The sequence below is a fragment of the Aspergillus candidus genome (genome assembly GCF_002847045.1).
Source record: "Aspergillus candidus strain CBS 102.13 unplaced genomic scaffold BDW47scaffold_66, whole genome shotgun sequence".
Lineage (NCBI taxonomy): Eukaryota > Fungi > Ascomycota > Eurotiomycetes > Eurotiales > Aspergillaceae > Aspergillus > Aspergillus candidus.
Window position 1 is genome coordinate 39,942 of NW_020194071.1, and position 27,652 is coordinate 67,593.

At 53.1% G+C, this 27,652-nt stretch overlaps 10 protein-coding genes across 10 annotated transcripts; 6 read left to right on the forward strand and 4 right to left on the reverse strand.

Moving 5' to 3' along the window:
• Window positions 1-22: 22 nt before the first annotated feature.
• ubaA (E1 ubiquitin-activating protein ubaA) lies at window positions 23-5,133 on the reverse strand (the record flags this gene model as incomplete). The annotated part of the gene is made up of 11 exons (XM_024815493.1): window positions 23-592; window positions 726-904; window positions 991-1,077; window positions 1,165-1,333; window positions 1,395-1,567; window positions 1,812-1,813; window positions 1,866-2,000; window positions 2,056-4,415; window positions 4,446-4,840; window positions 4,896-4,981; window positions 5,054-5,133. 11 exons carry the CDS (start codon window positions 5,131-5,133, stop codon window positions 23-25), a joined length of 4,236 nt encoding a protein of 1,411 aa, XP_024668289.1.
• A 706-nt stretch (window positions 5,134-5,839) lies between these two features.
• Window positions 5,840-6,514, forward strand: BDW47DRAFT_112493 (uncharacterized protein). Its single transcript, XM_024814179.1, has 2 exons — window positions 5,840-6,113; window positions 6,164-6,514. Exons 1-2 carry the CDS (start codon window positions 6,031-6,033, stop codon window positions 6,321-6,323), a joined length of 243 nt encoding a protein of 80 aa, XP_024668290.1. The 5' UTR covers window positions 5,840-6,030; the 3' UTR covers window positions 6,324-6,514.
• A 50-nt stretch (window positions 6,515-6,564) lies between these two features.
• Window positions 6,565-8,591, forward strand: BDW47DRAFT_112494 (Spc98 family-domain-containing protein). The gene has a single exon (XM_024814180.1). The coding sequence runs from the start codon at window positions 6,692-6,694 to the stop codon at window positions 8,474-8,476; it is 1,785 nt and encodes a 594-aa protein (XP_024668291.1). The 5' UTR covers window positions 6,565-6,691; the 3' UTR covers window positions 8,477-8,591.
• Window positions 8,592-11,017: 2,426 nt separating this feature from the next.
• On the forward strand, window positions 11,018-12,733 carry BDW47DRAFT_112497 (putative short chain dehydrogenase/oxidoreductase). Its single transcript, XM_024814181.1, has 2 exons — window positions 11,018-11,523; window positions 11,610-12,733. The coding sequence occupies exons 1-2, from the start codon at window positions 11,223-11,225 to the stop codon at window positions 12,287-12,289; spliced, it is 981 nt and encodes a 326-aa protein (XP_024668292.1). The 5' UTR covers window positions 11,018-11,222; the 3' UTR covers window positions 12,290-12,733.
• A 263-nt stretch (window positions 12,734-12,996) lies between these two features.
• On the reverse strand, window positions 12,997-15,000 carry BDW47DRAFT_120491 (putative MFS transporter; the record flags this gene model as incomplete). Its single annotated transcript, XM_024815494.1, has 5 exons — window positions 12,997-13,104; window positions 13,141-13,621; window positions 13,725-13,792; window positions 13,886-14,550; window positions 14,613-15,000. 5 exons carry the CDS (start codon window positions 14,998-15,000, stop codon window positions 12,997-12,999), a joined length of 1,710 nt encoding a protein of 569 aa, XP_024668293.1.
• A 2,048-nt stretch (window positions 15,001-17,048) lies between these two features.
• BDW47DRAFT_134408 (MFS monocarboxylate transporter) lies at window positions 17,049-18,536 on the forward strand. The gene is made up of 2 exons (XM_024818071.1): window positions 17,049-17,458; window positions 17,550-18,536. Exons 1-2 carry the CDS (start codon window positions 17,083-17,085, stop codon window positions 18,527-18,529), a joined length of 1,356 nt encoding a protein of 451 aa, XP_024668294.1. The 5' UTR covers window positions 17,049-17,082; the 3' UTR covers window positions 18,530-18,536.
• Window positions 18,537-19,175: 639 nt separating this feature from the next.
• On the reverse strand, window positions 19,176-20,194 carry BDW47DRAFT_129187 (uncharacterized protein; the record flags this gene model as incomplete). The annotated part of the gene is made up of 2 exons (XM_024816955.1): window positions 19,176-19,723; window positions 19,789-20,194. 2 exons carry the CDS (start codon window positions 20,192-20,194, stop codon window positions 19,176-19,178), a joined length of 954 nt encoding a protein of 317 aa, XP_024668295.1.
• Window positions 20,195-20,748: 554 nt separating this feature from the next.
• On the reverse strand, window positions 20,749-21,544 carry BDW47DRAFT_120493 (GILT family protein; the record flags this gene model as incomplete). Its single annotated transcript, XM_024815495.1, has 2 exons — window positions 20,749-21,244; window positions 21,303-21,544. The coding sequence occupies 2 exons, from the start codon at window positions 21,542-21,544 to the stop codon at window positions 20,749-20,751; spliced, it is 738 nt and encodes a 245-aa protein (XP_024668296.1).
• A 936-nt stretch (window positions 21,545-22,480) lies between these two features.
• On the forward strand, window positions 22,481-23,922 carry BDW47DRAFT_112502 (uncharacterized protein). The gene has a single exon (XM_024814182.1). It carries the CDS (start codon window positions 22,877-22,879, stop codon window positions 23,198-23,200), a length of 324 nt encoding a protein of 107 aa, XP_024668297.1. The 5' UTR covers window positions 22,481-22,876; the 3' UTR covers window positions 23,201-23,922.
• An 893-nt stretch (window positions 23,923-24,815) lies between these two features.
• On the forward strand, window positions 24,816-27,350 carry BDW47DRAFT_79294 (hexokinase family protein). Its single transcript, XM_024819871.1, has 2 exons — window positions 24,816-25,772; window positions 25,846-27,350. Exons 1-2 carry the CDS (start codon window positions 25,129-25,131, stop codon window positions 27,086-27,088), a joined length of 1,887 nt encoding a protein of 628 aa, XP_024668298.1. The 5' UTR covers window positions 24,816-25,128; the 3' UTR covers window positions 27,089-27,350.
• Window positions 27,351-27,652: the final 302 nt, after the last annotated feature.

Below are 27,652 nucleotides of genomic sequence, written 5' to 3' on the forward strand. Positions count from 1 at the left end.
TCCCCCCCAAATAGTCAACAACCTACTTCGCCCCAACAGCAGTAACCTCCTCCCCCAACGGCAAAACATTCGGCACAGGCCCAGCAGGCGTAATCCCATAAGGATTAATATGGCTATGACTGCGCGTATAATGAAACTTAATATGATCAAACTTAGTAGTCTCCCCAAAAGCAGGAACCTCCCAATAAAGCCGCCTCATCCAGCGATGCAGCGCCGGGTAGCCGCTGCGGATATCGCGCACGTTACACTTAAAGTGCTGCACATAGACGGGGTCGAAGCGGATGATGGTCGTGAAGAGTCGGATGTCTGCCTCTGTTATGTTTGCGCCGAAGTAGTACGGGCCGGGGGTGGAGGAGAGGTGGGATTCGACTTTGTCGAGGCTGGTGAAGAGCTCGGTTACGGCTTTGGTGTAGGCTTCTTGCGTGGTGGCGAAGCCTGAGCGGTACACCCCGTTGTTGATTGTTGGGTAGATCCAGGAGTTGGCGGAGTCGATGGATTCTTGGAGGGGTTCGGGGAAGAGGGAGATTTTCTGGAAGGATGGGGGGAGGAGGTCGTCGAAGGTGGTGTAGAGCATGCGGATTATTTCGGAGCTCTGGTTTTGTTTGTTAGATGTTGTTTCTATCTCTCTTTCTTATACTTTCTGTATGTCTCTCTCTCTCTCTCTCTCTCTCTCTTATATGTCCGCCTATATCGATTGTGGAGGTGTGGAAGAGGGGGGAGCATACCTCATTGCTCACAATCTTCTGCGCCTTCTTATCATACAGCAAAGGGACCGTATATCGGCCACTATAGTTAGGCTCATCGGCGAAGTAAATCTCGCGGAGATGGGTGAATTGCGGATGCAGCGGGTCTGAGGTGAAGTTGTCACTAGGAACTGCTTCGTCCTGTGTTGCGAATCGCCATCCTGCTGTTGTTAGTTTCTTGACATGAAGCCATGTGTGCGTATGTATGCAGAATGCATAATGCACAAGAGTTTAATGAGAAACTCACCTCCCTCTCCCAGATGCCAATGCACGGACGTATACGAGATGATATCCTCCAGTCCCTTCAGCTTGCGGGTGATTAAAGTGCGATGAGCTATAGTTCTCAATTAGCCAAGTCTACTCCACAGCCAGCAAAAGTCCAAGCTATAAAGCGAAGAAACCCAAAAAAAGAAGAACTCACCCCACGGACACGCATACGAAACATAAAGATGATATCTGCCCTTCTCAGGGGGGAACTCCGCGCCTGGTTCGTTGGAGATCCAGTTCCGGAAGGATGACTCCTGGCGCTTGAACTCGCCGGATTTGTCGTTGGGGTTGACCCAGTTGGTTATTTTGTTTGCGGTGTTGGTCTGGATTTATGGGTCTTAGTTGAGGGGTGTTATTTGAATTGGGGGAGGGGGAGTTACGTACGGCCATGGTGCGTGTTGGAAGTGCGGAGATTACGGAGGTTGATGAGGGTCTGTAGATTGGCGCGGGCGCGATGACTCTAGCTGATGCGATGCGCTGGGTGATGCGGTGAGTTTGGCGGAGGAAGGAGAACATGAGAGAGGAAAAATCGAGCAGGAATGGCGATGGTGATATAACTGATTAAATAGGTTTGGGGTCGTTGGTTTGGTGCGGGGAGCGATCCCAGGGCGATGACGTTTTGGGACGATTTTCTGCTGACCGATCTTGTATTCAGATCTGACAAAGCTTGACAAGCACTTACAAATCTTATCAACATGGTCTCTAGTGGGTTCTACGCTCATTATCCAACAGGATTCAAGCGGGACAGATAGACTAGCATTGCTTCCATGTGATCATTTCTAATCGAGTTCCAATAGATACAACTCATACTCAAAAGGCATAGTTTATATTTTTATACCGTAGCCAATCGCTTACTTCTGAAGAGTCACCATCACGTACGGAATCTCCACATCCTCCTCATTCTGGTCCTCGGCCGTCACCTCGAAGATGACGTTCTTCTGGTGATCCGGAACGGGCTTCTTGCTGATGTGCTCCACCAGCTTGCTCATCCTGTACAGCAGTTAGTCAATCGGACATAGTCACACGGAATTATGGCGCAACTTACGGCATAGGAAGGCGGTCCTTCAGCTTCGACGGCGGGTAGAAGCTGGCATACAACAGGCTGACTCCCGAGCTCACCATGCTGATGTCCAGGCCCAGGTCCGCAAAGTGCTGGATGAAGTCCTTGAGCGGGATGTCCGCCACCTCGAAACGGTCCCAGATCTTGTCCACCGTGACTTCACCATTCTTACCCATGTATTTGCCCTTGGGGCTGGCGATAGGCTCGCTGAAGCCCAGGAAGGGGAGGGCAAGGTTGACGAACCCGTTCTTGTACTGTTCAATGTCATCCTTGCCGTCGATGATCTTGTACAGCTCCAATGCAACCAATCCGGTCACCAAGGCAGTGGCGGTGGCAATCGCAGGGATGATCTTGCCAGCGATGAACTTGGTCCGGTGGCGGTCGGCCTGGGGAATTTCGTAGTTGTCGGCACGGAGATTGCTGGCGGCCGTGATGAAGTCGATGTGGTGATTGGTATCATCGTCCTTCTCGAACTCCACCGGGCTCAAGCGGAAGCCGGCAAGGGATTTGGGTGACGGCAGAGACTCAACCAGATTCTGGATCTCGTTGCCATCATCGAAAGACGACCCCGATTGCTGGGCATTCGGGTCGGCCTCGTTCTCGTCAGCCTGGATCTTAATCCCAGACTTGGGCGTGAACTCCGGGACGATGATGTTGTCGACGACCTTGCGGTAGTACTCCTTGTCGGCATTAGGGCTCTTAATACCGTAGTTGAACGCGTGCAGGTTCGCGCCCGCGATAATGAACCCAAGGTGGGTGGGGTTGGTGCTGTCGAACTTGAGCGGCGTCGGAGCCCGCTTAGGGCCAGACCAGAAAGGTTGGCCCGAAGAGGTCGTGGAGTCCTTGGGGAAGTTGTAGAGCAATTGTTGGATGGCGTTGTTGTATTGATTCTCGAATTGAGTACGGGCCCACACGATGCAATCGTCGAACGTCAAGGGCTTATCCGTCACCAGGAAATCGCGCAGGTGCTCCAGGGTCTGCTTCTCATTGCCAGCCTGCTTGAGCGTTTGCTCAATATAGTTCGGCTGGGATAGGTACATGTTGACCGCCTCCGGGGGACCAACGAAGTACGTCTGGAAAAGATCCCGGGCCCAGGCAATGGTGTGCTCGATGCGGTTGGGAAAGCTTTTGAGCGTGCACATCGGGAACGTCTTCTCAGGAGGATCCTGGGAGCTCGAGTAGGACTCGGTGATATGCGGAAGGATGACCTGGGTATTGCCCTTAGTGCCAAGGGTGCCGCTCTCGAGCAAGGGCTTTCGGAAAAAGACGCAGCGTCGATCGACGTAGGTTCTCGCATCAACATTGTCCAACGCATTGGTGACCCCGTCCAAGCCTTCCCAGAATTTCTCGTCGAAAACGTGTTCGGTGTCTGGTCCCACCCGGTCGCGGAGCGCGACGATCTTGCCCTGCAGCTCCGGATTCATTGCTTGAATTGCTGTGGTCGCACACTCGCTCTTGAGTCGCCCAACATCCTTGGTACGGAAGAGAAACTGGCGGTTGAGGTTGCTCTTCTCAATCTGGTCCATATCGGTGATGAAGATCTTTCCCTCGGGGCCAGTTCCCAGGCCCATCATGGCCCAGTTCTTCAAGGTTTCACAACCAATGGCTCCAGCACCAACGAGGAACTGCTTGACGTTGGCAATCTTATCCTGGAATTCCTTGCCAAACACAGCGATCTGGCCGTCGTAGCGGCTTCCAAGAGGCTTGCAGCTCTCCTCAGAACGGGCCGTAGAGGAGGGAAGAGACTCCAGGGAATCAAAATAGAGCCACTGCTTGACAGGGCTGAATTTCCCAGACACCGCTTTCAGGACTTCCTGGGCTGCAATACCGCCGAACAGAGCAGCGAGAGGATTGAGATCACCACGAGCTTGGTAACTGAGCTCCTTGATAATCTTCTCGTCCAACTCCACCTTGTCCTCTTCGCCCGAGGCGAGATCATTCGCGATCTTGAGCACATCCTGGGCGTCGCTCTCATTGTGGGGGCGAGGAAGCTGGCCATCATGGTTCTCGGCGAACTTATGAAGAGCCTGGACACCGATATGCATCTGCTGGGGCCGATCGAACTTGGCGAAATCGGACATCACGAGCTCTGGCTTCTTCAACTGCTCGCTAAGCGGCTGGAAGTCTACAAACTTGGGCATCTTGACCTGCGTGAAGAGACCGCCACTCTGGTACGTTCCAAGGCCAGAGACGTCTCCGATAGAGAAGGTATAAGGGCCCTTGACGGTGACCTTGCGGGGCGCGCTGTCGTTCAGACCCTCCATCCCCTTGACCTCGGAGAAAGTCACAAAATCGCCGTCTTCCAGACCATGGCGAGTCTCGTCTAGCGCCGAAACTAGACCGGTCTCATCAATGCCAGCCACAATGCCACCCACAGCCTCTTCGCCCGTCGCATCGCCCACGGTGAAGTTCTTGCCAAAGTCGTTGAAGAGGTAGCCAAACAGACCGAAGGTGTCCGTGACGGTGACGTAGATGCCGTTCTGATGGCAAAAGTCGGCGATGGCCAGCTGGTCCTTCAAAGGCGTCAGGGTGAGGACGACGGCCTGGTAGCGTTTCAGCTGCTCCAGGTCCTCCGCGATATTATTACCCTCGTGCACTGTGACGGGGACGTATGAGTTCAGCTCCGCCACTCGGGGGGCCGTTACTTCGGCGCGGGGCTTGCCGACATCTTCCGGCTGGAGGAAGAACTGGGATGATAGATCGGAGATGGCGACAGGGGCAGGATCGTAGAGGGTGAGGGACTTGACTCCGGCCAAGGCAATGTTCTTGGCTAGACGCAGTCAATCAGCATTGCCACATAGTATGCGGAGGGCGACCCGACTTACCAATCTCGACACCCAGGCCCTTGAGTCCAACAATGAGCACGTTGGAGGAACCCATGCGTTTCATCGCCTCATGACCAAGAACATAGCTTAATTATGGTGAAGAGGTCATTAGCAGGAGATGCCATACAAAGGGAATGGTGAACGGAGATAATACTCACAGCTGTCGGCTGTACAGAGACTCGTCGATCTCCCCGTGCTTGAGCATCTCGACCGTCTCCTGGGGAGTATCAACTTGCATCTTGGTGTCCTACCAATCATCAGCAAAACAAAAAAACATTACACGACCAGCGGGTTGGCTATCCAACATACCGTCATGATTTTCTTCTCGGGTGGAAGTACTGTTTTATCACCAGACGCTCTTCGCTTTCCCAGCTTCGTAGCGTCACGAACGGGAATTTCCGAAGAAATTGTGGAGATTTCCTATGAAAGCCTTGCAGCTAGGCAAGACTTTCCAACAATGCTGAAGTCTACAACTCCCAGTGCAGACCAAAGAGGGGCAGATACTTAGGAGGGGTCAAGTATCTGCGGGAGCGGCGAGCGGGGTGATATATCAGTGATCCGCTGTAAGTAGGAAATGGAGTTATTTCGTAGAACTCCAAGTTGAGTAGAGGATAAAGTGGTAGATACACAGAGAATAGGACAACGTGAGCAGACGAAAGAGAGAGAGAGAAGACGTTAGTTGAGAAAGGTAAGGTAGAAACGAAGATGGGCGTCCAGTTGGGTCACTTCGGCGACGTAAGAGGGACAAGCTCAGCCCGTTTGTCTGGTTTGTTTGGTGGCTGATTCAGCAGACTGCCTGATTATGTAAAGTATTAGTCATTTTTGACAGATGAACCTCAGTTCCAAAAGGGGAATAGCGTCGACTGGCCATCTCCATCTATTCTTTTGGGACTGCCGCGGGATTCCTGACCCAGTTGGAGGATGTCTTGATGTTGATGATAATGATTGAAGGCTATGATGTGATTCTTCCGTCATGTTCCTACAAAGCATGATATCTTCTACCCAGATTATACTTGAATTGACCAGCTCTATCATCTTCCCAAGGCAGGTTGCGCGTTGACGCGACGCGCTATTGCCCACAGACCCTAGAAGTCAAGGCCTGTGTCGCCAGCAGATACCCCGCCAATCCCTGTACATGTGCCGATACGAGCTCCTTGGAAGCGGGCTCCTATATTGGCAGCGCAAAAGGCCGACGTTGGAGGAAGACCCATCCCCAGTGTAGGTGGGACCACTCGCATCTTGCTCTTCAACGTTCTGACGGCCTGTAGAGAGCTCCAGCCAGCATGCTCCACGAGATCCTTCTCTCCCTCTCCGGCCAACCGTCACCCCTCTTCAATGCCCCAACCGAGGAAGGTCTGGTCTCTGATGATGCCTTTCCTCTCCTGTCACCGCCCGAGAAAGCACTCCTCGCCTCCCTTGCCCGTCTGAGTCGACTACATGCGCGCCTGCGTGCTCACACCACCGCCATATCCTCATCCCACGCCTCCGTCATCTGTCGGTCCGTCTCCACCGCGATCAGCACGGAGCACCTCGGGGGGTTTCAGAAGAAGATTCTCGAAGTAGAGAAGGCAATCTTGGTCGAGGATAGCGGCTATGTGGGCGGGTACGGGATAGTGCCGTTGTCGACGATTGTGGGGGAATTCTCTCCTTGGACACGGCGGCTGGAATGGCTGTGGGAAGTGGTCAGGTTCATCCTACCCGATCCGAAGGCGAGCCGCAATCAGGGCTGCGCAGGTGCCGCTTTGATTGACCATCTTCGGGCGGAGTCGCAGACCGGGTATGTGGATATTGAGGAAATGGCCCTGCACCTGGTCAAGATCGCGGAGACGGCTTGGATGCGACAGTTGTCAACGTGGCTGTTGTATGGGAATGTCCCGGTGCTTGGGAAAGATGATTTCTTCATTCAAGAAGATAGAGTCTCCCCAGATACCGCGCAGGCGCCATTCATCCTGCATACGAGTTTACTGCCCAAGTTTGTTTTGCCGCAGACAGCGTCATCCATCTTGTTCATTGGGAAAACCTTGAACCTGATCCGCGCAAAGCGTAATGCTTCTACAACCAGGCCAAGCGGCCTGCCAACCTATCCGGTGACTCTGCAAGGCGAGCATGTCGAATATCTCGCTGCGTTACAGTCACCCATCTCAAGCTCAATGCTATCCAACGCGGTCGATGCCATCCGACTGTCATTGTCGCAGAGCACCCTCTCAAAGATCCTGCCGCTTCCTAAAACCCTGGAAATCCTATCTGTTCTTCACGATTTTTTGCTTCTACGACGCGGCGAGTTCGCCATGGCACTGGTTTCGCACGCCGACGTGCGGCTGCAGGAAAGACCCATGGCTGCCCGAGCGAAAGCGGTGGATGGTCTGGGAGGACTGTCCGTCAAAGACGGGGACGTCATGGCAACGTTGGGGCACGCGCTATCCGAGCTTTATTCCCTGCAGTCTGAGGAAGATCCCGTGGATGATGCGCTTGATCTCGCCAAAGACCTCCTTCGGCTCTCTGTCGGCGGGCAGAGCAACTCCACGGCAGCCGGTCCGGCAGAGTTAGCCGGGTCTGGACTGTCACCAGACATCTCCCAGGTCGCGTTCGACGACCTCCTATTTCCAGCGCCAACCTGCCTCTCCGTCCAAGTCGGGCCCCCTCTCGACCTGTTTCTCTCCGCCTCCGACATCTCCGTCTATTCCAAGGTGCACGCCTACTTACTCGGCATCCGGCGCGCGCAAATCCGGTTAAGCGGTCTCTGGAAGCACACGTTTCTCCGGCGAAACCATCCCTCCCCGTGGGGTCCGCCACGCAGCAACTCGGCCTTTGGGCAGAACATGCTGGGCGTGGGCCGACAGCGAGACAACGCGCGGACGCGGCAGATGCGACCCGTGTGGGCAACCAGCAGCGCATCTCTCTTCCTCCTATCCGAAATCGGAAGCTTCTTCCAAGCCGAAGTGATCCAGGGCTCCTGGCAGCATTTTCAAACCTGGATTGAAGACAGCCAACCCCCTTCCCCAACAAGCTCGCGACCAGGAACTGCCTCGTCGGCGCAGAGCAAGCCACCAGACCACCCAAACCACTCTACCACCCGCCCTCCACGACACGACCCCGAGACCCTCACGGTCGCACACCGACGATACCTATTCGCACTCGTGCAGTCGCTCTTCCTAACCGACGTCCCATTCACCCAGTCCCTCCGATCGCTCCTAAAGCGAGTAGACCATTTCGTCGCGCTGGTCATCCGCCTGCAGACGATCCAACGCAACATGGACCTCGAGACAGACGAAGGCGTGGTCGACGCGTTGGCCGATTACGCAGGCGAAGAGACCGAACTGTGGCAGGCGCTCGGGGCAGCGCGGGGCCGGATGGAAGTCAGCATCCGGGAGGTGGTCGCACGGTTACGCGACATCGACGACAGCCGATCAGCCGAAGGACGCGAGATATTCGCCCTCGGCCAGCGAACGCACCCCTCCGCAGAGAGCTGGTCCGGGCGCGCAGGACCAGACGGTGCGCATTATGTGCCTCGCAAGACGGCGGGCGTCGACCGACTGCTGATGAAGCTGGACTTTGGGAATGCCAACGGGAGTCGCGTCTAGACTGACGGATCCTGCATTGTAGTCGCCCTGGTGGAGAGCTGTGTCGATCTCAACCAATCGGGGCCAGGGGATCGGCCAACTGGTTTGATCTTAATGCTTACACGCTGCCGTCACCTGACATCTTCCATCCTTTCTAATTTAGTCTTTTACCTTTTTTTAAATTTATAATTTATTTTAAGTTCAAGTATGGTTAATTAGAGTAAACCTCAGGGTGGAATTTTGGCTGGACAAGAGCAGTTCCAGGGAGAAACAAGGTTCGATCTGATCATTTGACTTGGATCTCTGCTCCCTGACAGAGACAGATCTCGGTACGGATACTGCACGGTTCGTCCATGTTGCAGAGGTACCATACTGTAGCTCCTGTGAATAGTTATGGGATACTGTCATGCACAAAGTACCACGGGAATCCCGTCCTAGATGCATGAAGAAGTATCACCTGGTCTACTCCTGCATGGATTATTGCATCCATCTGGAGCTTTTCATCCTTCGTTTTTAATCCTTTTTCCCACGTCAAACAGTAGCAGTCATAGATAGAATTTTCATCATGTCACCTGATAGACAGAAATTATACATATCATTCTATCTATTTTATTGTGTTTCATTCGTATTTATTTCCATGATTTGGTTGATTTATACAGCGGCAGAGGATCGCCTCCCTTGCTGCGGAAATCGGTTCCCCTGCGCAGCGGAAGGGCCGGGTTATTTCTGTTATATTATTTTAATAAATGCTTGAATAAAATTGATTGATTTCAATTGTCAAATCCAATGTAAATGTATTACTCAAATATATTTTTGCTTTTGGCATGAAAAATCTGAAGCACGCATGATCTCCAACAAAGTCGGGAGGAATCCCCGGGTTACCGAATGCGGAGAACCCGGGTGTGGATAACGTGGACCGTGCGGGAAACCCGTTGACGGTCGAGACTTTCTTTGGTTCTTTGACGGACTCCGATTGAATATCCTCTATCTCAACCGGTCAGATTAGAAGTATGTACTTTTGATCTTGGATCTTCCCCTGTCGCTCTTTCTCGCACGAGCCACTGCATGCATTCTTTCGATTGATCGGTTCCCCTTGGAACAGGAATGGAATCTTTGGGAGAAGAAACGAGAAAATACATAGACAGACCCTGGCAGATGGCAAGACTGTCTGTCCCCGGAATGAATGATCGGATTACCCTTTTCGGTAGGATGATGAATCTGATGCTCTTCACGATGCTGGGCGTGCAACGCTGCGACAAGTGAGATCGTGGGACAAAATCCAAGGTGGAGAGGAGGCGAGATCCTTTCCCTGGAATCTGATCCTCTCCCTGTCCACCGACATTTAACCTGGGCATTTTATTTTAATTTTTGAAGGAAAAAAAACCCCAATCAGGATAAACCGTTCAGATCATACCAATTTTATGCCGGGAAGGATGCAGGACCCAGAATAGAGAAAATCTAGAAAAGACCCATGACCCCTCTTTCTCTCCAACAGATGGGTCCGGAAGATGCAAGGATGAGACCGAAAAAAGAAACAAACCGGCTCCACTCCCAGTATTCTTATCTTCCTGCAGGATGGGGGCACGGGAATTGTGGGGTCCCACCCAACATCCTCTTGGGTTTGACTTCGCAGAGCGGATTACACCACCAGTGCGATGCCGAGTCCGTCATTGGAGCGTTGCCCTGTCTGGGTCCCCCATTCCCCGGGGAATGAATGAATGTGTTCAGCAACAAGCCGGGGAGAGCTTGTCTTGTCCCGCCCCCCCTGGCTTTGCTTCCTGTCAACTGGCATGGAATCAAAACCCTTCATCAGGGAAGGAGGTATCAAGAACCAAAACCGCTGGAAAAACCAGGTCTGACCGCTGCATTACTCGCGAGGGGAAGAAAAGAAAGGGGACACGTTAGCACCGGCATCGAAAATCTGATCCAGCAAAAAAAAAAAAAAAACTCGGCCTCCCCATACTCGGGAATCCCGTTCTGGTGGGCCATTCCACGAATGGATGATCGCCATCCCTCGATCAACTGACCACCCTGCTGGCCGGCTTCGGCGACCAGGTAACGGGGTTGGGGGTAATCTGTCCCAGAAAGTCACGATCCCCTCATTACTCCTTCCCCCTTATCCGACGGCGAGAGGGTTATGTGTTCAATGCTTGGCCATTCATGCCTTTTGCCCCCCTCCCCTCTCCACATCCCTCGCCTCTTCCTATGGTAAGCTTTGACGGGTTCTGAGCTGGTGCATGGAGCTAGTTCCTGTCTCATGGATGTTCGCGGGTATGAAAAAATAATAATTAATCAAAAGAAATACAACTGGCCTCGTTGAAGTCATCGTGAACGCCGCTCTAGAACGCAATGGCGGACCCATCGAGGGTATCACGCGGCCCTCATGTTTTTTCTCCCAGTCCCCATTTTTCTTTTCTTTTCTTTTTTGCTCATGCATTTTCATTTTTTTTTTTTCCATTTTTGCGTCCTTCTTGTTTCGGCCCTGTCGTGCAACATCTCTCAATGATTCGCTTTGGTCGTTTCTTCGTAGTTGTCTCCACGGCCGTTCCCAGGACTATAAACCCCAGCTGCTCCTCCGTCGTAGACAGACCCATTGAATTTCTTTAACATCTGTGACTGTCGATATCTTCCTTGTGGTAGCCGTTTGTTGCGTGTCCAGCCGTCTTCTTCATAGATTCTTCTTCCTCTTCCTCCTTTTCCACGCCTTCCGTCCTCTATACCTACCTAATATCTAATCTACCTAATACTATACACTCCCACCGTAACAATGAGCTTCACCATCTCCCGGTCCCTCCCCATTGCGCTGCGCGCATGCCGGCCCACCGCCGCCATCCGTCCCATCACACGAGCAGCGGCAGCCTTCTCCACAACACACAGCGCCAGCTCCCCTCCCCCCGGCGCCCATCACATCCAAACCCGCATGCCCTCCATGCGGCAGGAGCCCAAGATCAAGAACACCCCCCGGTTCCAGGAATTCGACCTCGACGGCCGTGTCTACGCCATCACGGGTGGTGGCCGCGGACTCGGTCTGTCGATGGCTGAAGCCCTGCTGGAGGCAGGTGCCACAGGTTAGTCCTTTTTCTCTCTCCAATCTGTCTATTATTATTTTTTTTTTTTACTTCCTAGAGTGATGAAACTGACAACGAATCAACAGTCCACTGCCTAGACCGTCTCGACCAGCCCCACCCCGACTTCGCCGTCGCCAAAGAGCACGCCGAGCGCGAATACGGCGGCCACCTCGAATACCACCAGATCGACGTGCGCAACGACACAGAAGTGAACTCCCTCTTCGGCGACATCGCCGGCCGCCACCAGCGCCTCGACGGCCTCATCGCCGCCGCAGGCATCAACCACCTGCAGAGCTCGCTTGAGTACTCCCAAGTGGCCCTCAAAGAAGTCATGGAGATCAACTACAACGGCGTCTTCAACTCGGCCACCGCCGCAGCCCGCCAGATGTTCAATTACCAGCAGAAGGGCTCCATCCTGCTGGTCGCCAGCATGAGCGGCCTGATTGCCAACAAGGGCATGACGTCGCCGGTGTATAACTCGTCCAAGGCGGCTGTCATTCAGCTCTCGCGCTCGCTGGCGATGGAGTGGGGGCGGCATGGGATTCGCGTCAATTCGCTTTGCCCGGGCCATATCATTACGCCGATGGTGGAGGGTGTTTTCCAGCAGAACCCGGCTGCCAGGGCTGTGTGGGAGGCTGAGAATATGTTGGGCAGGTTGGCGTACCCTGAGGAGTTCCGTGGCACGGCGCTGTTTGCGCTTAGCGATGCGAGCAGCTTTATGACTGGGAGTACGCTTGTTATTGATGGTGGGCATACCGCTTGGTAGGTTGTTTGATACTGCCTGCGGAAAAGAAAACAAAAAGAGAAAAGATAAAAAACAAAAAGAAGGAAGGAATAGAAAGAGATAGAATGGCACTGGCGAGAAAGAAGGACAAAAAGACTGGCGCATTACGGAGTTTTTAGGGCTACGGGGTTGTTTATCCAGGATGATCTTGCTGCTTGTTTTATTACCTCCTACCTCGACCCCCACCGATACTCTCCTGTGTTCTCTCATACATACATATAACAGACACAGATATATACCTACATACCTACTACATACATATCCATGTTTCCTTTTCTTTTATTTCTATATCTTCGTTTCCTATCTCTTCGTCTAGCATCTGGGTCTGACTGCTCCTGTTTTCCTTTTTTTGGTTCTATCTATAATGACTTTGGGGTCGAATTTGATATCTTATTTGGTAGAGATACTCAGTCTAGTGGAATGCCATGGATGCAATCAAATAAAAGATAGAATTATTGATATTTACTGTGCATCTATGTATGTATGTGCGTCTATGTCCACCAATACAAGGGAAGAAGAAATAAATAGGGTTGCTACATGTTACATTATCCAGATCATGGTTGGCATTACGATGTGTTGACTTCCTACATATCAATCTATGTACCTATCCACCTATATACTATCTAGATACCACAATTACCACCAACAACATACCAACTTTATAGTATCAAGATAAGGAAGGGGAAACATCACAAAATATAAGTGAACTTCTCTCCAGGAGCAGCCTCCACCTGACCGCCCCCAATCAACACCTCACTTTCCCCACCCTCCAGCTCAATCACATCATCCTCCTGCTGCTGTCCCCCCCGTTGCAAACCACGGTTAGCCCGCACCAGAAGCAGCCTCAGCACGACGGCCAGCGCCGCGACCAGCAGCATGAAGAACGCGCAGGTGGCCATGCCACGCACGTACCATGGACCGTCGGAAGCTGGGTAGAGGCGCGTGCCGAGCAGCGGGCCGCACTGCCCGATGAGGTTGAGCACGGCCATGGCGGCGCCTTTGCCCTCGGTTGCGGGCCGGTTATCCATCGTCCAGGTCATGATCAGCGTAATGGCCGAGAAGAACCCCGCCACAGCGGGATACACGCAGATGTAGCGGATGAGTCGGTGGGCGGGGACTGGAAGGTGCGCGTGGAAGTGGCTGGTGAGGGCGATGAGGAGGTACGAGGTGGAGGAGATGAGCGCGTGCAGGATGAGGTAGGGGCTCCGCTTGCGTCGGCGGTCGGAGATGTAGGCTGTGAAGAGGACGGAAGCGAAGGCGACGAGGTAGGGTGGGGCAGAGAGGGCTTGCGCGGAGAGGGAGGAGTAGCCCATGCTGTTTGGTAGAGCGGGTTAATCTCAACGACGGTCAAGGGTGCGTGGGCGTTGGTGGGCCCGAGGTGATGATCCTTGGTAGGGTAGGGTAAGTCGGTACTTACTCCGCAATGATGGTGGGGAGGAAAACGGGCATCGAGCTGAAGGCGACATTGCAGCTGAAGAACATGAACTGTACCGGCGGTTTTACATCAGTACTCGACCTGGAACCAAGACCTGGAACCAAAGAATAAAAAAAAAAAAAAAAAAAACCGGAAAGACTGACCGCAGCAATGTACGACTTGGGATCGGCCAGCGTCTTCCCAACCTCCTTCCAGTTGATTTTCTTCTCTCGGGCCTGCCCGTAGTACCCCGATTTGGTGCTGCTCGCTTCCATGCGCAGCTGGGCTACCTGTCTCTGCCGCGGGGACAGGAACCAGGCACTTCCCGGAGCGTCGGGGATCACCATCCAGGCGACGACCGCAACGATCACGCTGGGGAAGCCCTCTACCAGAAACAGCGTGCGCCAGGGCGAGATCGGACCGTGGCGGCTGAGACGGACGATCAGCCAGGCCAGAGTGCTGGCGAAGGACGAGGCGAGGGGGGCGGCGGAGATGAAGAGTCCGTTCCGAAAGGCCAGCTCTTCGCGTCGGTAGAAGAGAGAGAGATAGAAGGGAACCCCGGGCCCAAAGGCTGCCTCGGCGATGCCGAGGGCGGCCCTCAAAAACACGAGGGCGCCAAAGGAGGTCGCGATCGACTGGAGGGAGGCGACCAGTCCCCAGCCGAAGACGCAGAGGGCGACGTAGATGTGCGCCGGAACCAGCCGGTACATCAGAGTCATCCATTCAAAAAGGATGTAGGTAATGTAGAAAGCCGTCAGAACCCACTCATATTGAGCGGAGGAGAGATGGAGATCGTCGGTGAGTCCGGCAATCTTTGCATTTCCAATATCTACTATGCGGTTAGTCTTCCATCGAATTTGAAACGATCAGAGGAGAGGGGGTCGGAATTACTAGATCTATCCAAAAAGGACAACAAATACAAAAAAGCCAAGAAGGGAACGAGCTTGCGATCGAACTTCTTCACGACCTGTTGCTCCTCGATGGCCGTATACTTGGGCCGGGTCTCTCGAGGAAAGTCATCCGGCGTGTCATAACCATCGTCTTTACTCTCGTCATCCTCCGACGACCTATGCTGCTCGGGTCCAAAATCAGTCTGCAGTCTCAATGAACCGGCTACCGGACGATTCCAATTCACGCTGGGGGCGTCCCCGTCCGCATCAGACCTTTCCGAGGGTGTATCTAGTGGGGTGTTAAATGAACCGTTGCTGGAGGTTGAAGAGGAGGTTCCTGCGGGGGTTCCCGCGGAGGTTCCCACCGGGGGAGGCTGTAAAGAGGCCATGATAGGCTTTTTTCATCGAGGAATCAGGATGAAGAATCCATACTACTCGACAGAGGAAGACTTAGATGGAGGATTGGTGAAATTGAATCTCGAGATAAACAGGATAAACACAGCTCAGGGACACGTGCGGCACGTGTTCGGGGGGGATTCCGTCGGCGGTGGGGAAGGCGGTGACCGATAACCAATCATTGACTGTCCCCGTGACGATTAGGGTTACTGACGACGACCGACAGCGTCATGATTAGGATACTTTGTGGTCATGATAATAGTCTGTCTTTTTGCGCTATTGACATATTGACTGACATGGTGTTTTTAGCTTTTCGTTCCTGGGTTGACCATGGATTGACATACTGAGTAACGTACTAGTGCTGTGTTTATGACGTCATGAATTGATAGGTACCATGGGAACAACAGTAAACAGTCTGTGGAAGTAGCCAAGGTATATACTATATAGCGGTGACGATGCTGGCCAGGTACTCCACTACAGAGATAGTACAAGACCAGCAGCATCACATCCACCCTGTGGTCTCATCATTATGTAGATCCTCATATAGACCCCGCGTTCAACAGCGGGGTGATCTGGATGGAGTGTAGTGGAGAGAGTGCCGACTAGTGCAACCTTCCTCGTTTGCACGGTAGTAACTATGCTATTCTAGGTAGAAGAATGAGGATTATTACGGCAGTAAATCCGTAGGGAAGTTTTACCAATAACAGCCATCCAATGCTCGTTCATTCAAGGTACTTTGTGTTTCTGGTGCGTGTGTCTTCCCATCGGTTTGTGATGTGGTCTCGAGGAGTCAGAATCAGTATGCTTGTAGTGCGGCATTTTATTGATTGGTTTCTTGGATTTCAGGTTCTGTGCTTATGTACAGGAAGATGTTGGACGAGGTGCTAAAGGACGATCTATACTCCGTTTCTATTCTGCTCGACATACTAGAAATAACTCCTCTTGGATTTTGCAACCGTCAGTAGTCTCAACCATTGCTGTATATGTCGTCTGAGTTGTTCGACTTCCATACCAATCAACGCGTCTGCAACAATTGCACTGGGATATACATGTTTCAATCTATCTCTGTTGAGCTTCAGGAATCAGTGTGTCGCGGTTACCATTTTGAGGCGCACTGCTCGAGGTGACAGATGAGATTGCCCGGCTCGCGGCCGGCCGTCCCATCCGCTATATTGAGCTTGGCCCGGTGCCGTGGAAGTCACGCGCCATCTTGACACAACTGCAGGCTATCGGTGCGCAACTCCAGCAGTACGTCGGTGTCGATATCAGCCCGGAGACCTGCCGCCATCCGAGATGCAGGCCAGCAGGAGACGACCCGACAATTCTACCATCACCCGGAGATGCATCGTTTCTCAAGTATGATGGGGCAGTGTTTCGACTTCAGCGTGCGAATGTCCGGGAAACATGTGTTCCACTTGGTGCCCCTTCAGACGGATGTGGGTACCGTCCCGGTGGGTGCCACTCTAGTCCCCGTGCACATCCACGGGCAGAAGAAGTACGCTCTGACCAACAGCTGTCTCAAATACACGGCAGAGCAGTTCCATCAGGCGCGCGAACTGTCTGGCAATATTGTCGTGAAGTGGTAGGGAGATACGGGAGATCAGTCGGCCTTGTCTCAGCTTTCTGACCGACGTTAAGCCATGTATATCCATCTATACATGACATATCTCGGGTTAGGATAAACACCTACCCACTTGGGTAAGTATGTCCATAATCCACCATCTATGGTGTTTTGTGTCCGGATCGATTGGAGCTCGATCCATCCCCCGTAATCCGTCGGGGCCAGGGTCTCCCCTGATCAGACCAATCGCCTCTCGTCCTGACCCCGATCGTCCCACTCCCCCGCTTTAGTAAGCGGAACGGCCCGTCAAGGCTTCAAGGCCATTAATAATACCTACATACTTCTCCGCTATCTACTTAGCTCTTTGCCCGCAATGTAGCCCTTGTTTTCGAACGAGAAATCCCTCCTTCGCTTTTCTACAACGGCGTCTAGTATTTCTTTACTACAGTTAGTGAACTATCGAGCTACTCATATTTTTTCTCCCCCCTCCACCACTGCCTCTGTTGGCCTAAACATGGCAATTGTCGAGAAACAACCCAGCAACCAGCTTCCACCGGAACCCTGTGAAGATGGCCCCTCAGTAGAGGCAATCAGTTATCCAGAAGGTGGAGTTGCCGCATGGACGGTTGCCCTGGGCTCATGGTGTTCCATGACAGCCGGGCTAGGTATGGTCAACTCGGTTGGGGTCTTGGAGGCATATGTGTCGACGAATATCCTAGCCTCGAGCTCGGCAAACACCACCGGGTGGATCTTCGGCATCTACGTCTTTGTCTCTTACTTCTGCGGCGTCCAGATTGGGCCCATCTTCGATGCCCGGGGCCCGCGCGGGCTGATGCTGATTGGGAGCGTCTTTCTGCTGATCGGTACTTTTACGCTCGGCCTGTGCAACGGTGAGTTTAGACGCAGCTTACACTTGGTCGCGGGATAGCCAGTTCATAAAGCAGAAACAAGCTTATACGTAACCTGCTGGTTTCAACCCAGAGTATTACCAGTTCATCCTCGCGTTCTCCGTCCTCAGCGGTATCGGGAATTCTTTCCTGTTCACCCCCGCAATGGGCGCCATCTCGCACTGGTTCCACGAACGGCGCGGCGAAGCAAGTGGCTTTGCCTTCACCGGCAGCGGCTTTGGTGGCGTGCTCTTCCCACTGATGATTCAGTCTCTGCTCCCACAGGTAGGATGGGCGTGGTCGACGCGCATCGTCGGCTTCGTCTTCCTCCTGCTGTGCGCCTTCAGCGTAATCCTCTGCCGCAGCCGCCTCCCCCCCAAGAGAGGCGCAGAAACCTCCTGGCGCGACATGGTACCAGACCCGCGCATATTCAAGGACGGTACGGGCGCCATGGCCGTCACCACGGCGGGCATCTTCTTCCTCGAATGGGCGTACTTTGTCCCCGTGACGTACATCCCAAGCTACTACCTCATCCGACAGGGCCTTCTAGAAGGCAAGTCCGTCAGCGGCGCGGCGGCCTTTGCATACCAGCTGCTTGCGATTCTCAACGCTGTGTCCTGCTTCGGCCGCTACCTTATTGGATACATCGCTGACAAGAAGGGCCGCTATAACACGATGATCGTCTCCAACACCATCTGTTTCGCTGCCGTTATGGGTCTGTGGCTGCCTGACGCACTGGCCGACGCCCCGCCCAGCAAGGCTCTTCTTATTATGTTCGTCGTGGTCTTTGGTTTTGCCAGTGGCTCTAATACTAGCTTGATGCCTGTCTGTGTCGGTCAGCTGTGCGCTACACATGACTATGGCAGGTACTATGCTAGCGCTTACACCGTCGCCAGCATCGGCTGTCTTACTGGAATCCCAATCGCCGGGAACCTTATCACGTCTACTGGTCGGGGACGCCGTGGGTACTGGGGCGTTATTCTGTTTACTGGTCTCAGCTATGTGATTGCGTTTGCTTGCTTCGTTTGGGTGCGGATACGCGTGAAGGGGTGGAATATACGGACTGTTTGGTAGGTTTGAGGGATAGTCAGCGAGTCAAGCATGAGGGGGTGCTTGTATGACAGTGTTTATACAATGTGCACTAGAGGAACTCCCGTACATGGTTCTCAACTCCGATCAGTCTCAGGAGTTGCCCACTTGTCCGGTGAGGTACACTGCTGGGTTAATACTTGATTAGATGGGTTCATCTTAAACCTGCAGCGTAACCAGACTACCTATAACCAAATTAGCTATATAACCGAATATACAGTTGTAGGGAAGCATAGAGGATTTGAACATAATACAGGTTGGGTTGAGTAAGAGTACAGCTGGTCAGCCGGGAATATCTTCCCTTAGCGATGCCTACCATCGTTGACTCCCAGGATGCCCATAGAAAGATACAGGATGGTTCACAATCCCAGAAAAGATATGACATAAAACATCAGAGTTTGTTGAGTGGAGAGACATGTATCTTACAACAGGCTCATGTTAATCGACTTCGCGGATAGTGTACCTAGTACCTGAAAACCATATCCTCGATCAATAAACGTAGGTCTCAACCCAGAATCACCTTCCCACTACCGCATGATCAACACCGTCAGAACAAATTCCTATCCCTACCACAACTCCCACCCAGCCCTACAAGTTCTCCCTAATCCCACCCTAAATTCCCCCAGCTCAATCAACCCTCCGGACGATAAGAATCCATCATAACCCTCCGACCCCTCTTCCTACCCGACCTCCCACTCCACCTTCCACCACCACCACCATCCGCCTCATCAAAATGCCTCTTCCTGCCCCCAGACAGCGCAGTAGCCTTATCCCTCGCAGCGGCAAACGTATACTCCAGCTCCGTCACCAATCCCACCTTCTCCTCCGCGAGCCCATTGCTCCGCAGATACCGCAGGGTGTTCTCCGCCGTGTCGCGCAGGAAACGCGCCGCGTCCATGCTAACCATGCCGCTTTGCTGCAGGGATCCGAAGTAGTCATCTTTGGCGGTTTGGTAAGTTGAGAGGAGGCGGGTGATGCGGTTTTGGACTTCGTCGTTGGGGGGTGGGTTGTTGGAATGTATGGTTTTGTTGTTGTTGTTGTTGCTGTTAGGGTGGTGGGGTCTGGTGGGACTGGCTGTTCTTCTTTCGATCGGAGAGATTGATGGTCTGGGGTGAGTTCTGGTTCTGGTTTCTTTTTTCTTTTTCTTGTTGTCGGTTTTGTCCGGCTCAGTCTCGCGGGCTATAACACAGTGAGGTAAGCGTGTATTTGATCATGAAGAGAATATCAAATAAGATGTGCAATACCTCTACCAAAAACCTCCTCCACCTCAGCACACTCCTTCGCAACATCCCTCCCCTGTTGGAACGGCACAATCGGAACAATCCCCAAATACTCCGTCAGATAGAGCTCCAAAGCACCAAGGTGTCTCGGATCGTCACCAGAACGAGACAGCTCCATCAGGGCCCTGTCGTAGACAGTAACCTGGTTGTCCCTGGGGTCTGGGGAGCGGCACTTAATGAGCGAGACCTGGCGGCGGAGGGCGCTGACGAGTAGGGATGATTCTCGAGAGCTTCTGAGAATGTCAGCGAGGACGGGCGACGGCTGGATTGCTTGGGTGTATCTGCGGATGAGATCGTCTAGGTTGCGGTCCTCATGATGGCGGTGGTGGTCTCTTCTGGAGTGGCGACTGCGACTGTGTGAGGGAGACATGGCTGTTGATTTTGGTTTGGGGATAGGGGCTAAGGTGATGGGGAAATAGATGATGGGAGGTTTTGGGAAATGTGAGATGGGTTTGGACAGAAACAAGAGATGATGTTTGCGATGGTCTGTTGAGAGAATGAGTCAATGGTTGCCGAGAGAATAAAGGTTTTGGCCTGGCTGGCTCCATGTTTGAGTGAATGGGGATCGTTGTGAGCGTTGCACGGCCAATCTGGTGAAGTGGGCAAGTAAAGTGATATTCTGAGCAGATTCGATAAAGCCATATCAGTGTAGAGCTGCTTGCTGCTTGACCGTTCACCATAGCCTGGTATTTTGTTGGGTGTTTTCATTTTAGTTGATCAGTAGAATGGTATGGGAAATACCCCATGTTCGACCATTGTCCATCGCTGGGAATAAAGGCGTTACTATATCATCGTGAGCATAAAGCAGGGAATCCAGAACAACAGCCATAAGATAACCAACTTTCATTCTCTAACTAATCATGAAGGACAGCCTGCATCAGAGCACATCATATATATACCAAACCCACTAAAAGGTCTGCTCGTCTAATTCTCCTCATCATACAGCCGGTTGACTTCCTCAACCAACACCGACACCTCACTCGCCTTCCCCCCCTTAACACAGTCCTTCCAGACTCCGCCATCACGAACACACCAGACAGACTCATTCAACCGGACTGTACAGCTGATGCCAGCCTTCAGCTTTGCGCTCCGAAGGGCACTCTTCCGCAGCAGGGCCAGCCCACTGAGCTTATCAGGATCATTCGGATCGTCGTCCTGATTGCTAGCACAGCGGTTCAGAGCGTCGAAATCAATCCCATGCTGCGCGGCACACTTCTCGACCAACGGGCGTCCGGGGATATCTTCATACTCGCCGATGAGACAGTTCGCGAAGCCCAGCGACCGGATAGTCGGGGTCTTCGCGCCATCGTCGCTCCCGTCTGGCGGGAACGGCAGGTTCGCAGCGCAGAGGATGATCATATCGCCCACGCACTCCCCGGGACCGTGCTTGCACTTGATCTCCGATGAGCCGCTGGATACACTATTCATGAGTTAGCCTAGTGATCTCTTCTTGATGTCAATGCACACCCGATGCTTACTTAGCAATAAACGACAAGCCAAAGTCCACCTTGTCGCTGATCTGCTCCATGGCCGGCACGACCAGCTGCTGGAGACAAGCCTGGGCATCCGGGCATTTACTCATGATGTGCGCCTCGAGTGGAACCTTCCGATTCGACGAGCGATCCTCCGGGCGGTTCTCTAGTAGGCTTCCCTCCGTCCCGGTGGATTTGTCGCCCTGTCCGACCACGACCGCAGACCCACCGTCGGACCGTCGTCCCATCCACTTGTGGCATGGCAGCAGGTTGTGCCCAGGCACGGCGAGGAAGGCGCCGCTGACAATCAGCAGGGCGACGACCGCCACGCCTAGGGTGAGTCGGGACAACGCCCGGTTACGTCGGGAGCGGGCTGCGTAGGGGGCGGCGGAAGTCGGAGAGAAACCGTCGTATTGGTTGTCGGGGTTGTATTGACTTTGGGATTTCTCCATGGTGATCTGTATTTAGGTAACGATTTGTATGACGATGAGAATAATATTATCGTAATAATAGTAATCAAATAAAGAGAAAGGGGAAAAAGAGAAGAAGGTCCAGAACCAGATCCAGCAAGGGAGGAATGGGAAAAAAAAGGATTCCAAAGATTCCAAGTCAATGTGACTGCGGGGACTCAAGGCTTCCCGTCCTTCTTACTCTCCCTGTCCCGTTCACCGTTACACCCAGATGAAGAATATACCCTGGACAGTGTTCTTATTATATCCCGTCAATGAATGGTCCAATGCTTGATTAGTTCATCAATCTATGCCTGTCTGGTGGTTGTCCATATTATGGTGCCTAAGATAGCGAGGTAAGGACATTGTTGTTGTTCTTGCGTCATGGTTACGCCCACTCATTGGCCAGTTGACTCCCAACCATGATCACAATCCTGGGATCTCCTACACGGAGTAACGAAACACAGGATGAGAATGAAACGTGGAAATGGTTTTCGAGCAGGTCCATCTTGCATGGATGGAAGTCAAATTCCTCCCCCGGGCATCTCCAGGGCTAATGTTGGCTAATGTTGCCGACTGGTGGTCCGGAGTCCCTGATTAAATCTCGTTCGCTGCCCTGCTTCGATGCAACTGCTTGGCAAATATATATCACCCTAGTGAAATCCCGACGTGGGAGCTGGGGAGATGGGAAGGGAATGAAGACGGCGGGAGCCCGAGGGGGCAGAATGAACTACTCTAAAACCCCTGTTTGTCCTACGAAGCTAAGATGGGCTGCGACAGCTCCCACCTAATTAACCTACGACGGTCTTCGCCGGACCGCGCTGGCCAGACTCCGGTCGCGATTCCAGGTCAACCTCGTATCTAGGCCTAGATAGGGGAAAAGAAAGCTAGGATGACTCCGACGCAGATCACCCACCCGCTCAGACTTGTCTTTCTCCGCATCTTTTTGGCAAAGGTTGTTTGCTTTAGCTCTCCGATCTCGGAGACAGGTCACTTCCGGACCCGTTGACGGAGACTGAACCTGGTCACAAGTGTAGGTACTAGGCAGATGGGATACGTATCCCCAAGGGGCTTAGCGGTCTCGTGAGTTGCTAACTGGCTCCTTACGAGGTTCAAGACATCAGGTTTCCGATGTCCCGCCGTAGAGTTGCCCTTTACGAGATGTCCCGAAGACAGACTAGTTCGCCCGTGACGATGGCCCAAGTCGATGAGCGGCATCCCCTCTTGGATCAACTCCGGCGGAAAAATCTCTCGGTACGCGTGGCCGCACAGCCGGGACCCTATCAGATCTTTCCCCAGGCCGTATTCGAGGAGAATGACAAGAGTCGACGACTCGACAGGTCTCTGCAAACACGAGGACCTGACGGAGAGCCGTTCAGTCCATCGCAGCCGAATGCCATGGCGTCAACTGACCTATACGAGCCGGACCAACCAGAGGAAGCTCCAGAAGTGTAGTACCTAGACTGTCGAGCGGGTGCAATTATGCACGGGTCTCCATACTTTAATCCTCGCCTGTCTCGCTTGGGAGCCGAGTGCACCTCCGACCCCACTGTTTTCCCTTGATAGTCCGACACGCTGGAGACCTCAAGCGCGATCCGAGCATCTGGGATGTTCCGGTGCTATCCTGTGCCCCTTGGCGTCCTTTTCTGTTTCAGTGGTCCCCCTGGTGTGATGCGGGAGTGACAGATTGAGCCGCCTTGACCGAGGAATAACCGGTGGAGATTATACGGACCTGTCAACTCCCACCTTCAGACTGATGGACCCAGACCGATGGACTAGATAGAGATGATCTCACCCAGTGTGATCACCCGAGAGACTTCTGGCCCGGCGATAGTCAGGATTCAAAGGGCAAAAAAGAGGGGGAATACTACCTCCCAGAAGGCACTACGTGTGCCATCCACAATTGTCTCCAGCCGACTCAGACCAATGATAGAAGGTTGTCAATGAAACCAAAACCTGGTCAGCCAACAAGAACAGTCCGCGCAGCTACTGTACCAAGACAAGGCCGATTGAGGGGGGACCACTGTTGAACGAATGGTGCAGAATCCATTCTATCTGGAAATAAATAAATAAATAAAACTAAAACAAATCAAACCAAGTCAAAGAAGCAATCGAGTCCAATCGAACCAGAGGGATGATGGAGAGAGCGAGAGCGAGAGAGAGAGAGAGAGGGGAGGGTGGCAGCAACGTCACATCGCCTAACAGATGATGGTCGCATTTGCTGCCATCTGAACTTCTTCTTGACTACCTGACTTGACTTGACTTGACTTGACTTGACTTGACCTGGGAGTTTCTTCCTGTCGGTCTCTCTGACATAATAACCATCCGGTGACTTTCTCTCGTTCGTGTTTTGATCGTTGGATCGCTTTTCTTTTCCTCTCCACACCTCTTTCCCTTCCTTTCCCTCCCACCCCCACTACTCGGTGGAGCATCGCATTCACTTAGTTTCAGTCCGCGTCCAACGAGACTCGGAGTCTCTGACTCTTTCTTCCATTCTCCTTCCAAATCCCATTGTCATTTGGAGCCTTGGGGTGTGGTCGCCCAAGGTTCTTTCATTCAAATCTACTTAACGATCGTCTCTCCCCACTCCCCGCCATCTTATCTGCGGTCGTGTATACTGTATACCGTCGTCTTGTCGCCAGACCCCACGCCATTCTCTCCATCGCGCCAGCTAAATACAACCTGGGATTGTTCCTCTCGGTCTAGAACGGTACTGGACCAACCAATGGCTTGGGTGGTTTTGTCGTTCTTGACCATCTGTTGACACTCCCCCCACGGTGGTGCGATTTTTTTCTCCCCCTATTCCTTCTTGTCTCTTTTCTCCCCCCCACTGGGCACTAAGGCTTCCTGCGTGGTGGTGATCGTCGCCGCGCACGCTGGTCTAGTCCTGCGGAATTCTTTCTCCAGCGTTGCATTTTCAGACAACGCGTCCCCGCAGCCAACAATGTTGGAATTTGACCGTTCTTCCTGTACAATCGGAAATGCTGATCATCAATCGGGACGTTTAGTTTGAGAGTCCAGCGAACTTCCTTCAGCCGGATTCCCTCCCCGCCCCCTGGAGTCGCATATTCGGTCGATTTCACAACAGTTTAAGGCTTTACAATACTGGTAACTCAGCTACGTTGCATCGACCTCGTCTTACTTCAACAATTTTTTTTTTTTATTTTTTTTTTTTATTAAAAACAACAAACGATAATCAGAATACAAATTAAACTACATTCCGCGAATCGAAGGCATATTCAATTTCAACCTACGGGTCGTTGCACACACAGCATCGTCGTCTCACCAATCATCCTAGCTGGGCGTTGCACCGATCCTCTGACCACCTTTGCCTCACGCAGAAACGCACTTCGGACTATTGCGACGCGGATTAGCGATCCGCGATGATGGCCCCAACCGATGTGATCTATGCGGAGGAGGAGGAGGAGGAGGAGGAAGAGGAGCAGGATAACGTGCAGGAGGACATTATTGAGGAGGATGAGGAGGAAGGACCCGACCTGGATCCGGATCAGCAAGAATACTTGGACTACCAGAGGAAGCTGGACGAATTCTTGTCCCCGCTCATCCCGCGGGAAGCGATCCTCTACAAACTGGCGCGACGCTTCTCGAACGTCTACCGTGACCTCGCCCTGGAGTCCGACCAACAGTTCCTGCCGACGCCGGTGACCAAGTTACCTACCGGAATGGAGACCGGTCGGTACCTGGCGATCGACGTAGGCGGGAGTAACCTGCGAGTCGCGTTCATTGAACTTCTCGGGGATGCGGCGGATTCCGACAACAAGCCCGCCGATGCAACGGAGAGAACCAAGGATACGATCCGAAAGGCGCAGCGACAACGGGTGAGACGGACGTTAGAAAAGGCGTGGCCCATCCAAGAGCATCTAAAGAAGGACAAAGCGGATGACCTATTCTCTTGGATCGGGGACTGTATTGCGGAAGTGGTGGCGGAGAGCTTGACCTCGGATGCGACCAAAGGCAGTATACCGGAGGAGCTGGAGATGGGAATTACCTTCAGTTTCCCCATTATGTACGTTCCGCTGTTTCCCTGGAGCCCAACTGGAGCCCAACCCCCACTCATTCCGGCGACTGACAGCATGCAGGCAGGAGTCCCTGACAGAGGCCACTTTGATGCCAATGGGCAAAGGATTCGCCATCACCTCGGATCTCAACCTGCGGAACATCTTACTGAGCGGTTACGAGAAGCACACGAAGCGGCCGGATGATGACCACGAGCCGTCGAAGAAGCGCCGCAAACTGTACTCGCTGCCGAAGCTCAAGATCGCCGCGATCACCAACGACGCCGTTGCCACGCTAGCTTCGCTGGCATATGCGGTCAAGTCTCTGCCCAACAGCCGGGTCGCAATGGGCATCATCGTAGGCACGGGGTGCAACGCCACCATCCCCATGAAACTTAGCGCGCTCCACGAGTCCAAGGCGAACCATGTCCGGTCGAAGAACCCGACGGCCGAGGAGACCGTGATCAACACGGAGTGGACCATCTCCGGTGCCTTGCCTCCTCTTCAAGAGCTCAACATCATTACGAAATGGGACGACGAGTTGGACCGAGCGTGCGCTCGGCCCGGATTCCAACCCTTCGAGTATATGACCGGCGGCCGGTATATCGGCGAACTGATCCGGATCATCCTGTTCGACTACCTCGTCAACATCGCCGAACTGTCGCCGAAACAGCTGCCGGCGACCCTGATTCAAGAGTACGCCCTGACGACGACGTACGTCTCCGACACCGTGGCCCGGGCTCGGTCCGATCTGGATCTGGTTGATGTCTTGAAGCGAACGCTGCCGCCACCGGAGAGCAGCGACTGGCATTGGGACGTGATGACCGCAGGAGCCTTCCGAAAGATCGCCCGAACGGTCCAACGACGATCTGCGGGCCTGATCGCGGCGGCCGTGGTGGGTCTGCTGGCCTGCACACGGGAGATTGAACTGAAAGCGGATAGCACCGAGAACTCGCCAGAGAGTTCCCTTGCTCCCTCGCCTGCCCCCAACGGCAACACCCCGCTCCCGGGGCCATCCATTGATAGCCTGACCCCGGGGGTATCTGATGGTGTGAACAACAGCGGCCAAGGCCACATTGTGCCTGTCCTGTCTCCCACCCCGACGCCGGCAGACTGGGAGTCGGGCCCTGAAGAACTGGTAGTCGCCTACACGGGCGGCATCATCCAGCAATACCCGCAGTTCAAGGAGATGTGCCAACAATACATTGACCGGCTCATCATGCGGACGGGGCCCCAGAAGAGCGGGAAGTCAGTCTTCTTGCGAGAAGCATCCGACGGAGGGGTCATTGGTGCCGGGGTCCTCGCCGGGATCTCCACGGTAGGATAGCATTGATCCTCGTAATGGCTCTCTACCGGTCGGCATCGATATGACGTGACGATTTTGTCTTTGGGCACCTACGGACGAGCGCTTTGGTGGGGGAGTTTGATGTGTTTCTAATTTCTTCTTTCTTTCTTTCTTTTATATCCTCTTTCAACTTAATTTCTTCTGCTTCTTTTTGGCAATAGAAGGCCTCATTTGTCTTAGGACCGGAGTCTCGAAATTGAAAGTTACTTTCTGTTGGTTTATGATTCTCCATTTATTTACAGATGGTATCAATGGTCTGCCATTGATACGAGGCGAATGGACGCCTCTCGTAAGCTAAATATAGCGAAACATATTATTCCGAACGCTCCGTTTCATAGACGCCGGTTTCCCATCCTCGTACTCGATACCAGCGGCTCCCCCCTCTCCTGACATTTGCTCCAGGCGTTCACGGAGTTCTTGATCCGCTTGGGTGACGCTCTTGCTTTTGCTTTTGTTGTTGGCTGGTGAGGCTGTGTCTGGCGAGGCTTGGTCGGTTGTGGGATGTTCTTGTTTGGGGGAGTGTTCGTCTAACCATCATGAGTACAT

Bases quoted from the DNA above. Each gene is read 5' to 3' on its own strand.
- BDW47DRAFT_112493 (XM_024814179.1), top strand. From the start codon at position 6,031: ATGTGCCGATACGAGCTCCTTGGAAGCGGGCTCCTATATTGGCAGCGC. The intron at 6,114-6,163 runs GTAGGTGGGACC...GACGGCCTGTAG, and splicing joins GAGGAAGACCCATCCCCAGT to AGAGCTCCAGCCAGCATGCT.
- BDW47DRAFT_112494 (XM_024814180.1), top strand. From the start codon at position 6,692: ATGGCCCTGCACCTGGTCAAGATCGCGGAGACGGCTTGGATGCGACAG.
- BDW47DRAFT_112497 (XM_024814181.1), top strand. From the start codon at position 11,223: ATGAGCTTCACCATCTCCCGGTCCCTCCCCATTGCGCTGCGCGCATGC. The intron at 11,524-11,609 runs GTTAGTCCTTTT...ACGAATCAACAG, and splicing joins GCTGGAGGCAGGTGCCACAG to TCCACTGCCTAGACCGTCTC.
- BDW47DRAFT_134408 (XM_024818071.1), top strand. From the start codon at position 17,083: ATGGCAATTGTCGAGAAACAACCCAGCAACCAGCTTCCACCGGAACCC. The intron at 17,459-17,549 runs GTGAGTTTAGAC...GTTTCAACCCAG, and splicing joins TACGCTCGGCCTGTGCAACG to AGTATTACCAGTTCATCCTC.
- BDW47DRAFT_112502 (XM_024814182.1), top strand. From the start codon at position 22,877: ATGTCCCGCCGTAGAGTTGCCCTTTACGAGATGTCCCGAAGACAGACT.
- BDW47DRAFT_79294 (XM_024819871.1), top strand. From the start codon at position 25,129: ATGATGGCCCCAACCGATGTGATCTATGCGGAGGAGGAGGAGGAGGAG. The intron at 25,773-25,845 runs GTACGTTCCGCT...GACAGCATGCAG, and splicing joins ACCTTCAGTTTCCCCATTAT to GCAGGAGTCCCTGACAGAGG.